Genomic DNA, 14,559 nt, shown 5'->3' with positions numbered 1-14,559 from the left:
AATTAGCTGCTCTTTCTCACGTCCATTTCGATCTCCCGTACCAGTAACACAGCTCTGCAGCCATTACTTTGTGGTGGAAGTATTTAAAGCTACGCTCGATCCTTCCATTGACCTACTCGCTACGAAATGTCACAGCTACAAGCACTTTCTCGCGGGTCGCTGCAGAATCCGACCGTCGACGACACGCCGCGTCATCAGCAACGATGGAACCGAGCCGGGCAATTTCTATCTCCAAACTTCCCTTAAGCCACCGTACCTTTAATGTCCTTCTGGAACCATTCCTGGGTAGCATGGATGCGTCTTAAATACCTTCTCGCCAATGGAAGCTTTTGGCGAAACGCTAATGCCTGTCTGGGACGTGCTTGTGTCCCGCTTGACCTACGCGGGACCATGATGAATACAACTTCGCTTTCGGTGATCAATTTAAGTTAAGCAGCTTATCACGGGCTCGACCTGGTGGATGTATGGGAACGCGCCTTTAAGAGCTAACCGACGACGAAGGAATCCTTTTGAATAGTGTTAGTATCCTTTCGGAAGAACAAGACTGTCTGGGGTTTTCTGTTGAAAAATTGTAAATAATTGTATAAATAAGTTAGAGGTTTGGACGCCTCATTTAATTTAGCTTCAAGAGAGCTTCTGATAGGATAAAGGAATAAAAAAATTGAAGCTTTATATTGCGCCTGAAACTATGCAATCTACTAGCGAACTCTCGCTCTCTAATTACAGGTAATAGCAGTATTTACTGTCAAAGATTTAAGCGAATTTCTTCAACCCTCGATTTTCCTACGAACTCTCCCTTGAGCTACTAATGGACATCAAATATAAAAACCCCTAATAACTATCGTCTTCCTCAAGCTCAAGAATGTCCTGACACGACACAACAACACCAAGCGGAGATGCAATCCCTTGGCTAAGAACGTTTGGTGCATTCAGCAAGATGGCATTTTGTTTTCGGTCCTTCCCCAACTCCTTGCTCCCCTTAACCACAAAACTGTTTCAAAAATGGGAAAGTGAATCAACAGACCGACGAACGAGAGAGAGAGACCGCCGGCTGATGCAATTCACCCGGCAGCAGCTGAGCTGAGACTTTCTTCGGCACACAAAAACCGAAGTAACGATCCAACAGTGCAACTTGTGTCGGTTTCGAAAACTTTCCTTTAAACGTCCTCGCTGCATCGTCCACACACCGTCCAATCTCGTCCGTTTGGACGCAACATCCGTGGACGACACTTGCTCAGTGAGAACGTTCGGAGGTGGCTGTGGTTTCTTCCTACACACAGACCCCATTTCGGATGCAGACGGACATGACCAGAGAACAATCAGCTTCAAAAAGAGTTACATTGGAGCGACATGAAAAAACGGGAAAAGGGAAAACACACACACAGACTGAGTAAGGCAGGAAACACTTTGGCCCACACAGCCTGCGTCCTGCGACAACTTGGACGTAGCAGGAAACTTTTCTCTTAAAAAACTTTCCCTCTGCCGATGGTGGCAAGTTTTCTAACGCTTCAGAACTATTTTTCCCTCCCTCCCGTATCGTTGCTCGTAGGCTTCCTCTATTTTCCTTTTGGCATTGTTTTCACTTGACTCGGGAACGGTTTCACCCATTTGTGCTCCCTTCAGTGCAGTGTCTTCGGTTCGCTAACAGCTGCTACATCCTGTCCACCGTGGTAACGTTTTTTCACCGATTTCTGTAGGACGTCTTTAATGCAGTTTTGTGGATTATTCTTTCGGAGGATTGTTGGATGCATTGTTTTGCGCAAACACGCATGCAGAGCAAGCGATCGATCCAGAAAGTTTTAGATTCGAGTTACATATTTTCAATTTTATACTTTCTGGAAAGAAATTTGGGAAAATGCCTAGCAATAACATATATTTTTCAAGTATAAATATCCTTTAATTTCATTTTTTTTTAGCACCAAAACTGCTTAGAATTCCAAAAATTCATTTAAAAATTGACAAACAAACCTTCAACCAGCATTCTCCTTTACCAACTAGTGCGGATTGCATACAATACGTACCACAGTCTCAATATTGCATACCCTCTGGGCAGTATAGCTAGCGCCATCTACACGTCACATTTAGAAGCAATGCTAACGCGCCCTCGTTTTGAACACAACCCCAGTGGGAAAATTCAAACTTTCGCCACAATTTTCCGGGCGAAAGAAAATATCGTTTTCACCGAAATATTGGAACGAGCGAAACCGAAAACAAAACTTCCCCTATGTTAAGGGAGCTTACGTGGGGTGGAACTTTTGTTGATGTTTTGTTTCACTCGGCCTGATTTGCAGTGTTGCGTCTCATTCATACGATGAAGTTTCTCTTTCTCCCGGAACAGTGAGCAGTACGGCTTGATGATGATCATCAAATAAAGTATTTTGATGGTCGAGATAAACAAATAATTTTCTGTATTAAATTTTGTTATTTCAATCAATCCCTTGCTGGGATGTATTTATAAATATGACTCAACATACTTAATCCCCATTGCGAGTCTCTCAACAAAATCAATCGACGAACTAAGTTGTACATCAACAAACCATACCGTGCCCGCTCGTTCAATAGCCGATTATCGATCATTAATTTAAGCCATCGCCATCGCCGAACCAAGCGTATTACGCTTCCGACCGTGCGGGAGTTAATTTATTTAACGATCACCTTTCCTTAAGTGGTCCTAAATCATTGTCAAGCAGAAGCTTTCCGAAACGGTCCAACATTTGCCCCGTTCCCGTGCCTTTTTCGAAGAGAGTTCATCGAAACATCTTAAAATCACCGCAAACTCAAGACACCACACACACACCTCCCATCAACATGCCACAAAATGCCGCTACGGTGTGGTCGCAACAATGTTTGCCAAACCTGCCAAGCCAGAATTGCTTTCTGACGCTGTACAGTTCAGCTTGTCAGGAAGACTCCGCATCCGCAAAAGCCGCAAACAAACGGACGGATACGGGGGTGTCCCGCCGCAGCAGTTCCAACTAAAAATAAACCCACCCTCAGGCGGCTTTTACTTAATCTTAACCGGCCAAACCAACGGACAAAAGTCAGCTGACATACTTTTCAACTTTGTTTCGTCCAACCCCCACTGAAGTCACCCATCATACAGTCATTAGGAGCAGCAGCACAAACAACCCGGACCCGGACCTCTCGGACAACGGTCCGAAATTCTTCCGCCTCCGGCTTCCAAACATCATTTGTTTGCCATAATCTGGTGTAAGAAATCTTAACTATAAAGCCGCAATTGGAGACACCCTTTTTCGGCCTAGTGGTGGGATGTGTAACCGCTCGAAGAAAGTCCCAAGACAACTCACCCAAGCACATACCGGAAGGATGAAGGATGTGAACAGCCAGCTGACCCCTGACCGGGTGCTGATTGTTGTGTAATTGAACGTGACACCGAACCCGTGTCCTCCGCCTTCCCAGGGACGGCGTTACTTTCCCCCCCCCCCCAGAAGGAAGCGTTTGTTGTGAAAGTGAGCCTAATGGCTAGAACTTGTCAACGGGTGTAACGAGAGTAAGCTGAGTCGGAGATGTGTTTATGTGTGGAATGCACGTCAAGATAGTTGTCTTAACAAGTACACACAAGCTATGGTCTCTATAAATAGGGAATCTCGGGACGAGCATTACCATTGTCCGATAACGGTGCGTAATGAAGGTGTGTTGTCTTCATTTGCATAAAAAGGTGTTAACTAACCGGCACCTACATTATGTCTATGAATTATTAATGATTTATCGGTTCGTTGTCTTTAGCCGGAGTACACAGGTGGGGCAACTATTACCTCATTTAAACCTCGCCAGGTCGAAGGGTACCTTCAAAACCTGGGTCCAGTTTCTATAGAGCTCCTGTTGAGTAAAACTGAGATGTAAAACTCCGTAGCTTATCTCTGTATACTACCATTCTCAATGTATGCTATGATTACACTCTAAAATAGTCTAGAATATGTGTCTAAGCTAATCATAACCTAAGGCTACTAAGATTTAGAACAGCGGCTTTGAGGACATTTGTCTAGGCATCAGCAATAATACTTCAAAGCTGAACTACGATCCTGGAATTGCCTTCTCGTGGCAGAAATTCTAGTTTTCCTTTCAGGTTTAATAACTTGGAGGATCTCCAGGACATTCTCAAGACTAAGCGAAGCTATACCCAGTGAGTACAAGTAGTTTTGTTTTCTCTTGGTCCAAACTAGACTAACCAAATATTTTCCCTCGGCCAACTGTATTGCTATCACGAGCGAATATCCCAGAGCTAGTGAACCGATAGTAACGTGGTGCAAAACTTTATGACGTGTGAACAGTTTACATTTTAATGTACTTTCGTTCAACCACAACATCGAACAGTGTTGGGAGGGGAAGAAAATTCTAGAAATCCTGCAGTTTTTTTCTCCAATATTTCAATATCCCATGCTGATAGAGTATTGAGAGGCAGAGTGAGTAATATAGGATCACAGGACCAAGATCATATCATGTCACCTACCCCAAGATGTGCTCTCGGCGTGAAAACACTAAGCGGACGGAAGCAAATAAAGCTTCAAATATTTTCCATATGACTGATTCGCTGGAGCCTCGGTGAAAAACGCATCAAATTCAAACTGCCCTTCGGAAGTTTCTACGGCTGGGATTCGGTTCGGTTGAATTTTGGTGTATCGAAATTTACATACGGTTCCGGACGATAAGGCACCACTGTCTGTACTTTCGCTGTCGGTTCCGTTTATCTTGCTGCCCTTTCGAGCATCATTTCACCCTCGCTCGAGTTACATGTTTCTATCGCTGGCTGTCAACCCTTCCACGTGTTGTGGTGGTATCGACCCCGCTCGACCAATTTCGATGAAGACATTGTGAAGCAGCTACACTTTGAAATCGGGGAAAAAAGCGGAAGAAAAATCTTTTTCTTCATTGTGCCAGGGAAATGGCTTATAAATGGGTCGATAAGGGTTTGGATAGTTCTGCGTGCGAGCGCGTGTTGATTGACACGTTAATACTGTTGGACATTCAGGGTTTTTCCTTTTGCTGCAATGTACGTTCAACAAAGAAAATATTGAACGGTATGCAAACAGGACAATACTTTTGTGCAGAGTTAGAGGAAAATATTAAGGAAAATCAAAGTCATCCTCAGGCAAATAAAATGAATGCATAATGCAGCAGACTAAGCTTGAGCATATATTTATCCTTGTTCAGGGCTTGCCAAACTGTTTGGCCTCATTTTGTACTCTTTCTTTTCGTTAAGCATGCCTACCTCGGACTGCCTTCCAAGAAACGCATTTGGTCACGAAAATCGGTTGCAACACCACTGCAAACCCGTTTCACTTGATACAACATAAAATTCCTGGAATTTGGCCCGGTTTTCTACACGCTTGTTTGTACAGCGGGATGTTTATTGGCGCCGATTATACCTTTGTTTTGTTATAGCGAACTTATGAACGAATAGTGGAATTGTTTGCTCTCTATTTATCGGATGATGATTCATCATGATGAACCTCGAACAAGCTCAACTACATTATGGCTTATTTTTGGAAATTTTATTTCAAATTACCCATCCCAACGATAGCAACACATTGCCACATTTAAACATCATATTCACACACGAAAAAGCGTGGATCAGTGCAAACAACATCACTCCACTGTCCAGCCTTGGTGCCACCGATCAGCGCTAGACAGTGCTCCGGGCTGTTGCCGTTGTTCGGTTCCGTATCCATCCAGTTCGTCCATCCTCTGACGGAACCTACCCGTCGGTTGCGCGAAAACCAAAGCCACGATCCTTCCATACCGAGATCGGTGCCGGACGTCCACCAGGATTCGGTCGTTGGGCCAGCCTTTTTGATCGCCTTCCAGATCGCGGCCTGCTGGTAAGGAGTTTGAACTGCTGCCAGATGTCCGTTCAACTGAATGCACTGCGTCAAAGCGTTGAAGAACGTCACCTTGGTGTTGTGGATCGTGTAGCGTAGGGTAAGCACCGGCGGAGGTAGCACCACCATCAGCACCAGACCTATTGCTGCAACTGTCGCGAGCTTCGGATACATCGTGGATATATGCGCACTGTACTGCTATCAGACACGGTCGTCTGTGAGGCTGTGGTTCGGTTTTATACCCAAACTTCGATTCGCTCCTAAGACCAGCTGTGCAAATGCTGCAGTTCATGAGCACGTGTATATATAGGGTGCAGCCAGCAATCCATTCCTCACTCAGAACCTCACCGATACGGAGCTGGCGCGTAAGGAGAAAGACTCGGTTAGCGTCCTGTTACGATGAACCTTATGTTCCGTGCCACCGTTGTGGTCCTAGTGTCGCTTGCTGCCTTCGCCCATGGTAACTATTCCTTAAATTGATCAAAATCGCTCCTACTAATGTGCTTTACTGTCGTTGTCCTCGTGTCAGGTTTAAAAACGTTTGTCGCGTACAAGCGCGCCATCAATCCGTTGCAAGCGGTGCAAATTTGTAGCCAGCAGGGCGGACATCTAGCATCGATCGAGTCGCTTGAGGAGCATAATAAGGTGCTAGCTGCCATCGCCGCAACGGGATACCCGGTGGACCTAAACTACTGGTTCATCGGAGGATCCGATCTCGGCACCGAGGGCAAGTGGTTTTGGATGGGTGTGGACAAGGAGATGAAGTACAAAAACTTCCGCAGCGGCGAACCGAACAACTATCAAGACCAGCACTGTATGGCAATTATCGGCGTTGGGTCGTCGACGGAGTGGGATGACATTTGGTGTGACCATATTGGCACCGGTTTTGTGTGTGCGTATGAAGTTTCTTAGGCGGCAAATGCAATTGGCCCAGCACATCTCGTGAAGTTTTGGTAACAAACATTCCAAGCTGTTCCGGGTGGGGGACATATTTGAACTTCACGAAGGTAGCAACAGGAGTCAATAGGAGCGCATGTCCATAAGAGCAACTCGTTAAATATATCTATTTTATTTGTAAAACTTACTTCGCTTACCTCTACTTACAAGCATCCGTACCAGGAGAATTCTAGAACTCACCTAGTCGGTGATCAAGACCAATTCTCGTTGTTTAGCCAGTTTCTCATTTCATATTTTGCCTACCAAAATTTGTCTTCCAGCAATTATAGCGCAGACCGTCTGCTAGGCAAACTTATCTTGAAGGTCTATTATTGTAGATCTGTTAAGCACGCTCCCAATTCCGAAGCGCAGATCTGGCTCTAAATTGCCGAGCTGCTCAAAACAATTCCGTAGAATAATGGGCTCCACCTCAATGGCAAGCAGCTCGCAGCTAAGTAAAGACTGTGGTAGTGTGAAGCGCACTAAACGCCACTGTTTTTTTTTTGCCGAATTTTATCCCTCAGCAAACAAAAAAACCATTTGTTGACATTGGTGTCGTGTGGTTCAAACGCAAACTCAGATAACTCGAAATTGATCGACTTTCTTGGTTTTTTCGTACTTCTTGAGACTTTTTTTAAGTATTGCTTTAAGATTCAGTGCCTAACTAATAAACACAATTCATTGATACATTTACTAAGAAAATGAGCATACAAAGCCTCACCTCGAAATAGACCTCGAGTCTGGAAGGTATGCAAGAGACCTCACCACTCTTAAGCTTTCTGGAAGAGAAATTGACCACTACGAGACCTTGGTGCCTACGTAGCCTAGTCGTTTATCAAAGAAATACAAGTTGTATGCGTCATCCTCAGGGTCAGGCATCTCGGGACGCAGGTCCAAGAGATATCAGGAGCTCATATTACCGCAGTGCGAAGCCTGAAGAAGCTATGAAAGGTATAAATATTTTCTAACCAATTCCAACCACGAATTGACCACATCCTGACAGGTGTTCTTCAACCGGACTCTAGTTCTACTTTTTAGTCATCCACTTCGTCTAGAGCTGTGTCCGTAAATAGCTCGATCATAATCAGGTCAATTTGGAAACCCTGTAATGTAACTATAAACATGTCCGGATTTACGTATAGAGCACTGTACATCTCTTAAACTATTTGCATTAGCTTCTATAGCAATGGCCTGTAGACGTTCGCAGGTTGAGCCTAAATGTAGGCTTACCCACTCAATCCTGCTGCTCATAACACAGCGTTACTTTTGTTGAACGATGAGAAAAGTAATGTTTTCCAGTAAGCAAACTATCCTTTATTCACACTTTAAGAAATAATATGCAATTTTTTCTCATGCCTCCTCAACCTGGAAGCTGTGCAAACACCTGTTGAACAAATGCAAATCGTTTCTCCAAACACACAAATCAATGTAATTGCAAACTTTTCCCTGCACAGTAAGCTCACCATTCCTGTTCGCTCCCTACACTACGCTAAGGAAAACATATTTCTTCCCACCAAAAACTTAAACCCTTTGCTTTCAACAACAGCGCCAGCTCCCTCTCTCGATAAACCCTCACATGATGGAAAGGGACTTTAAATTCAATAACTTTGACCATTACCGAGCTCTCTGCCGTGAAATATTACGGTGTTTGCACCTGATCCCTTCTGAGCCTTCGGGCCTGGCCGGTCTGATTAGGGGCCACCGAGCGAAGAAAGGGGTGTTAGTTGCGTGGAACATGAAGCGCACGCATGAATTATGTGCGAAAGTTTGCAAACCTTTGCACCAGTTCGCACACTCTGGTCTGGTCACTCTGGTCGTTGACCACAGCACCCAAACAACACCCAAAAAAAAACAGCAACGAACTACGATAACCTTCTAGCCCGAGATACATCAGCACTAATAAGTATTAATTCGAAACGATTTACAAACCTGCCACTTCGAGTCCGGACTTTAACTTCAACCGCCCTCGAATGGAGTACTCGAGCCGAACGTACCGAAGGGCCCGGCTCTTTTTATGAACCAAATCCGTGGCGCATTAGGGGCTAAATCCTACACCCATCCCGGGCGTGGTAATCGGGCGTGAACCTCAACTCAAACTGGACAGCTGGTTATGATTTATTGCCCGAAACTGGACCCGTCCGGGCAGCTCCCAACAGCCAAAGACACATTCGAAGACCGTCGACAGGAGCCGAAACACTCACTGCATGCACTACATGCAGCAAGTTATTGGATAATTTTCAAATTTATATGATAATTGCCTGGATCAGGTCCGGTCGCTGGACAACGTATCCCAAAACCCAGACAACACCCGATGGAAACGTTCATAAATTGACCGGTTCGGTTATTGGCCGATAATCGTCATCATCATCATCAACGTTCGCTGAACAACGCAACAAGGGCAAGGACGAACCCCGCTCACATGGTGGTCGGATGTAGTTGTCCATATGTAACAAGATTTACACTACAAATCCCTTCCGTCCAGGCAGTCCGCCTACGCATCACCGGTACTGGTCGGGTCGACTTGAGCGAGAATTCCAACATCCTTTTTACCGGTTTATGGTGTGGTGTGAACCGGGTATGGCCCTTTCATCTAAAACACAAATCCTGCTAAAGAAGAGGATTTGTATCCTCAAAAAAACAGTCAACGCTCAACGGGGGTGACGATGGTAACAAAATATATTACGACGGTTCATTTTTTCGCTAATCATCGTAAAACATTTCGGGCCCCGCTGTTATTCGGGTGGATTTTGGTTTGCGAGGCCTCGATGGGTTGGTTGCTGGTCCGAATAATCCGTTCAACTAGTGCGCAATCAGCTTAGATTAGCTTTTTTTGATTGGCAATGGCCCGAGAGCGAGAGAATAAAATCACGAAAAAGCTACAACCGGTGAGAAATCCGTACGTCCTATCCAATTTTTCGGGGACAATTTGTTATAGTTTTAGTTTTATAGCTTACCGCACAGAAGCACTTACTGCAAAGTTGGTGTCATCTTGCGGTAAACATTAAGTTTAAGGAGATTGCTAACCAATTTCTACAAAATTTGCCTGACAAAATCATAAAAATGTCAAACTTGTGGATGTTTTTAAAACATCCTTTTATTTTTATAGTAAATCACTATAATATTCGTATAGAGCATGTTGCTTTAATCGTTTTGTCAAATTATATTAGTTTATTTAGCATGAGTGTTTTAGAAAATAAGAACCTTTACTTCCCACTCGCGACCTTTTGACACTATTATAAATCATTTTTGAATATTTTATCCTTTAAAAAATGATAATCGAATATATAACCTTAATAAATAGCATTTAATATTCGAATAGTTATCAGCAATTAGTGATTGCACTTACATTTCCTAACAAAAAAATACTAAGATCAATCTGTTGAATTATGCCAATTGGCTACCTACCACTTATTTAGAAAATTCACTCAGGGCTACTTCATTAGTAGCTGCCAGAAAATTTCGCAAGATAAAAGTTGTATAATCTTCCCAATACTACTAGTTTGCTATAAAGAATAAATAGTAGTAGATTGTTTTATAGCATTGATACTTATAGCAAATGGTTGTCCTTTTTTACGGTTGAAAACACTGTAATGCTTCTACTATAAATCTTGTTGGCCTCTTCTTGAGATTCGTTCTAATGAAGAACGTTCTAATGTTGGCATCCGGCTACGATCTTTCGATTTATAGCATTTCAATCAGAAGCACCTATAGCATCCTAAACTTAACAAATGATTCAACACTTAGCAACTTCATTTTCTTAAAATGCTGTGATTTCTCGACATAAAAATTGCTATAATTCTCCATCAAAAACTCCCGCATTCTTCGTCTATTGAAATCAAACACCCCGAAATCGATAGCTCCCCTCATCGGGGTTGACAATTATCACCGGAAAGAAATTAATAATAAATCATTGAGTGACTTTCCCTCGCATGCCATATGTTTGATTAATTTTCCTTTCCATCTCTGTTTTTTTCCACCACACTCCACAACTCTTTTAACCACACACACACACAAAAGCTTGGTCGCTTCCGAAAATATCCTGGAACAAACTGTGGGCCAACTTAGACGCGCCACTTATCAGTGACTTCCGAGTGTGTATCTAGTGTTTGTCTACCTGTCCGTGTCGCGTCCGATCATCCACCCCCCCCCCCCCCACCACCCCGACGTACACACGTGAGCACGCGCCTATCCTGGGCCATAAAATGATTTATGGCACTCGCCATGCTACTTAAACATGGGAACCTTGCGCATTATTATATTGGTGGGTTCTGCCCCCGCTGACGGGTGGCCAAACGGTGGCTTCCAGTGGATTGATATTATTACGATTATACGGGGGTGGGTTTTTTTTTTTCTTTTTGCAATTGCGTGCATCGGGTGAGCTGTAAATCAAACTATTTCTATTTGCCAGTCCCAGTTTTATGACTGTGTCTAGTTGGTGTTTGCTGATGCATATTAATTGTATTGCTCACACGCGGCTTCTGTCTGGAAGGAAACGAGGCTATTAAGTTAAGCGCTGTTTTCCGATTTTTTTTCCAACACTTTACACGGCTTCATACATTTGCGTACAAATACAACAATACTTTAAGTTTGCTATAAAATCCAGAGGATAGCGTGTAAAACAAAGCTTTCTCCCGCAGCTGGAACAAACTGGCAGCAAATGAATAGCTTTGCATGAAGTACACTAAGGCCACGATAAGCATACTCACTTCAGCATAGAAATGTGTCCGCACTCACTCTGTAAACTGAACCATGCACCATGTCGTGTTCCAGAGCTGCCACGCTAATTTACGATGTCAGCGCCGTGGTGTCGCTTGCCGTTAAGCTGTATTTACTGTTTTCCAATAATTCCAATGCAACCCAAACCCCTCGACCGTTGCGGCAGTACACACACACACACTGTTTATTTTTACCCACAAATCGTCAAACGATACCCGGTTCACCACCGTACCGAACGTGTGGCACCGTTTTGCAGTAAATTGTACACCCTTAATTCCCTTTTCCTAATGAAAGAGTTTAACAGTGATTGACAAAAATGGTGTGAACTGCACTCGGTCGTTGCACGGGCTTTTCTTCCCGAGTGCGTCCCGAACGACGGGTTCGGGAAAATATACTGTCCACCGGACCGGTAGGCGCATAGGCCGGCGTTAGTCCACTTTCCAAACCGGACGATTCACTGCTCAGCGTCGATGGGCGGCGGCCTTTTCGGTTCGGTGTGCTTTGTTGACAATTCACTCCACACACACACGGTTGGTGTGCCGGCCGGGTGGCACAAAACATGGGAGAAGAAAAAAAAACATTGCATGGAACATAAATTTGCTCACCCAGCAACAAATCGCTATGCAGAAAGTGCGAGTCAACTTAGCCTCAGTCAGGATTACCGTGGCCAATCTATCGTGGACGCGCGAACAGATAAGCCTTTGCGTAAACGGTTGAATCGACCCGTTGCTTCAAACGGCAGTATGCAACATTTCGGTTGCAGTTGACCACCGACTCACAAGCTATCAGAAGTATAAATTCGGAGTTTGGGATGTTTGGGAGCTTTTTTGAGAAGAAAAGCTTTTTTGTTGTTACCGAAGCACGAATCATTCTGAAAGTTTTTGCAATTAGTTAGTCTTCAGTAGACTTTACAAAGGACTTCCATTAATATTCACGCACTTATATTTTCTTTTAAGTCACTTTTCTAATAATTCCTTCTTGAAAGTACAAATTTTTGCTGATGACTAATTTTATATTTTCTCGTTTTTTGTGGCTCAAATCAATTATAATTTCTACCTGAATGCTTATAGTTTTATTCCCTTAAGCTAATCCTACTCAATATCGAAATACGCATTAGATCTTCACCAGCAATCGAGCACTGTTATGATTGCGCGACGCTTTGCGAAAGCGGGAGGAAAATTTAATTTCCAGCCTTCTTCAATTCACGCCATCATTTCCGTCCCTCAATAGCGCATCTTAACCGACGCATTTCAAACAAAAGCTGTTAAGTAGATCAAACCCATCGCTCCATGCCCAAACCTAACCATCCAACGGTAAGGAAACCAGGGGTTTCCGTTTAATTAAACTATACCGACCTAAACCTAAAATCCTTGAAACAGTCGTCCGTGCCCGGCAAACATTTTTCCGGTGACATTCCGCTGGAAAAATGCTTCCCTCCATCCGGTGTGAAAGAAAGGCGTTTTGTATTTGTTTTTCCCGCGCATCAACGAGAGATCTTCCTCGCGCACGGGCGTTTGAAGCAAAAGGGGTTCAAATTGGACATTTTCCCCCCGGTCAAGCCCTTTGTCAGCCCTCCCGGAGAAAGCAATAAAAAAGATATCATCAACATCAGTGCCATACCTCCCTGCCGATGGTTTTCCTCTCGGGGGAAAAACGTGAAATGGGACACCACTTTTTCGGACATTTTCTCGCACCTAGGTGAATGGGTTTTTTTTTTTCATTTTCGTGGGGAAAACTTTTTGTTTTTCCCTCCAGTTTAGAAAAGGCGATAGCGCGGACACACATTCTTCGAATTTTCACAGCGTGTTTTAATTATCCTGATTAACGTTAAAACGATTTACTGCCCAGCGAGCGGGTTGCGATCGGTGTGGGCGACCGCTAGCGAGTGAGAGAGATTAAGACGTCCGGTCCGGGGGTTTGGGGGTTAAACTTATGGCCAAGTGGTAAGGGTTGAATAACGACAAAAAAAAAACAGACAAGAAACACTACCAATTCCTTCGAGAGTTTCCCAACTCCTCGCTTCTGTAGTGTAGCGATTTTGATCCTGCTGTGCAAACAATGGTCAAAGCTATAACCAGCAAAGATGGCAACAGACCAGATATTAAACATTCTTCGTCCTTTTTACAATTTTTTTTTTTTTTGCTCTTCACTATGAGTTCCTTAATTCGTAAGCTGAACTTTGAATAAAAAAAACCCCACACACACATAGCGCAGCAAATGAACAACTCACCGAATCGTTTCGGCGGCTACAATCTTTATGGTAATTTCTTCATTACTTTTATGATCTCGACCCAACCAACCAACGGTCAACCCGGCCAAATGGCACAATTATTAGGCAAGATGAATAAAAGGAGCAACAAAAAACAGATCCCCAACTTAACATCTTCAGTTGAAATCGTTTCATTTTTTTCTCTTCATCTCTCTCTCTCTCTCTCTCTCTCTCTCTCTCTCTCTTTCGCATCTTTCCCCATTTGCCATATCATTGCATTATTAACATTTAGCACCTCGTTTTTACTGCATGAAGCAACACATAGTGATGAAGAAAGCAAAAACCCGAATACGACTTACGAAAACCTTGTTTTATCTTTATGTTCGTGGTGTTTCCCTTTTATTTTGGACAGTTGGCTTCAGTTGGGCGTATTTCATTTAGGATGATACACGGTGTGGTTGATTTATTCCCCAGTGCTTCCGGGTGAATTGGAAGGTGTTGAGTACGAGCTGGAAATGAGTCCGCGTGATCTGTGTAGGTTTGAAGTTTTTGTTCCACCAACGATTGCTGACTTCTGGCATCGCGAGAGTCCTATTGCCAAAATATCTTTCTCAAAGATTTGTTTCCCTGAAGACCTGAATGTATCATTGCTCTTCTTTCATAATACTCGGCATAGACTTTTAAAATTAATACTAGCCCTTAACCATAATGATTTGGATTGACTGTTACTTTGCTATAAAATTTATTCTCATAGAAGAACATCCCGATTTTACTTTGAAGCTCAGGGGCTTTTTCAATTTGTAAATATTGTTTTGCTACAACTTTTATATAGTTCGTAGCAATACTCGATGCGTTTGT

At 43.5% G+C, this 14,559-nt stretch overlaps 3 protein-coding genes across 3 annotated transcripts in view; 2 read left to right on the top strand and 1 right to left on the bottom strand.

The window, feature by feature from the left end:
- Positions 1 to 686, top strand: part of LOC118508242 (phospholipase A1 member A-like) — a 63,732-nt gene extending 63,046 nt beyond the window's left edge. The window contains exon 4 of the mRNA XM_036047856.1: positions 45 to 686. Within this exon, the coding sequence (XP_035903749.1) occupies positions 45 to 262 (218 nt within the window). The 3' untranslated portion in view covers positions 263 to 686. The remainder of the gene's footprint in view (positions 1 to 44) is intronic.
- Positions 687 to 5,498: 4,812 nt separating this feature from the next.
- LOC118508240 (perlucin-like) lies at positions 5,499 to 6,061 on the bottom strand. The gene has a single exon (XM_036047854.1). It carries the CDS (start codon positions 6,012 to 6,014, stop codon positions 5,559 to 5,561), a length of 456 nt encoding a protein of 151 aa, XP_035903747.1. The 5' UTR covers positions 6,015 to 6,061; the 3' UTR covers positions 5,499 to 5,558.
- Positions 6,062 to 6,155: 94 nt separating this feature from the next.
- LOC118508241 (perlucin-like protein) lies at positions 6,156 to 6,924 on the top strand. The gene is made up of 2 exons (XM_036047855.1): positions 6,156 to 6,300; positions 6,370 to 6,924. Exons 1-2 carry the CDS (start codon positions 6,240 to 6,242, stop codon positions 6,750 to 6,752), a joined length of 444 nt encoding a protein of 147 aa, XP_035903748.1. The 5' UTR covers positions 6,156 to 6,239; the 3' UTR covers positions 6,753 to 6,924.
- The last annotated feature ends 7,635 nt before the right edge of the window (positions 6,925 to 14,559 follow it).

The sequence above is a fragment of the Anopheles stephensi genome, chromosome 2, assembly GCF_013141755.1.
Source record: "Anopheles stephensi strain Indian chromosome 2, UCI_ANSTEP_V1.0, whole genome shotgun sequence".
In the NCBI taxonomy this organism is placed as follows: Eukaryota; Metazoa; Arthropoda; class Insecta; order Diptera; family Culicidae; genus Anopheles; species Anopheles stephensi.
Note: the sequence above shows the minus strand (reverse complement) of the source record. Positions and strands in the feature narration are given on the sequence as shown.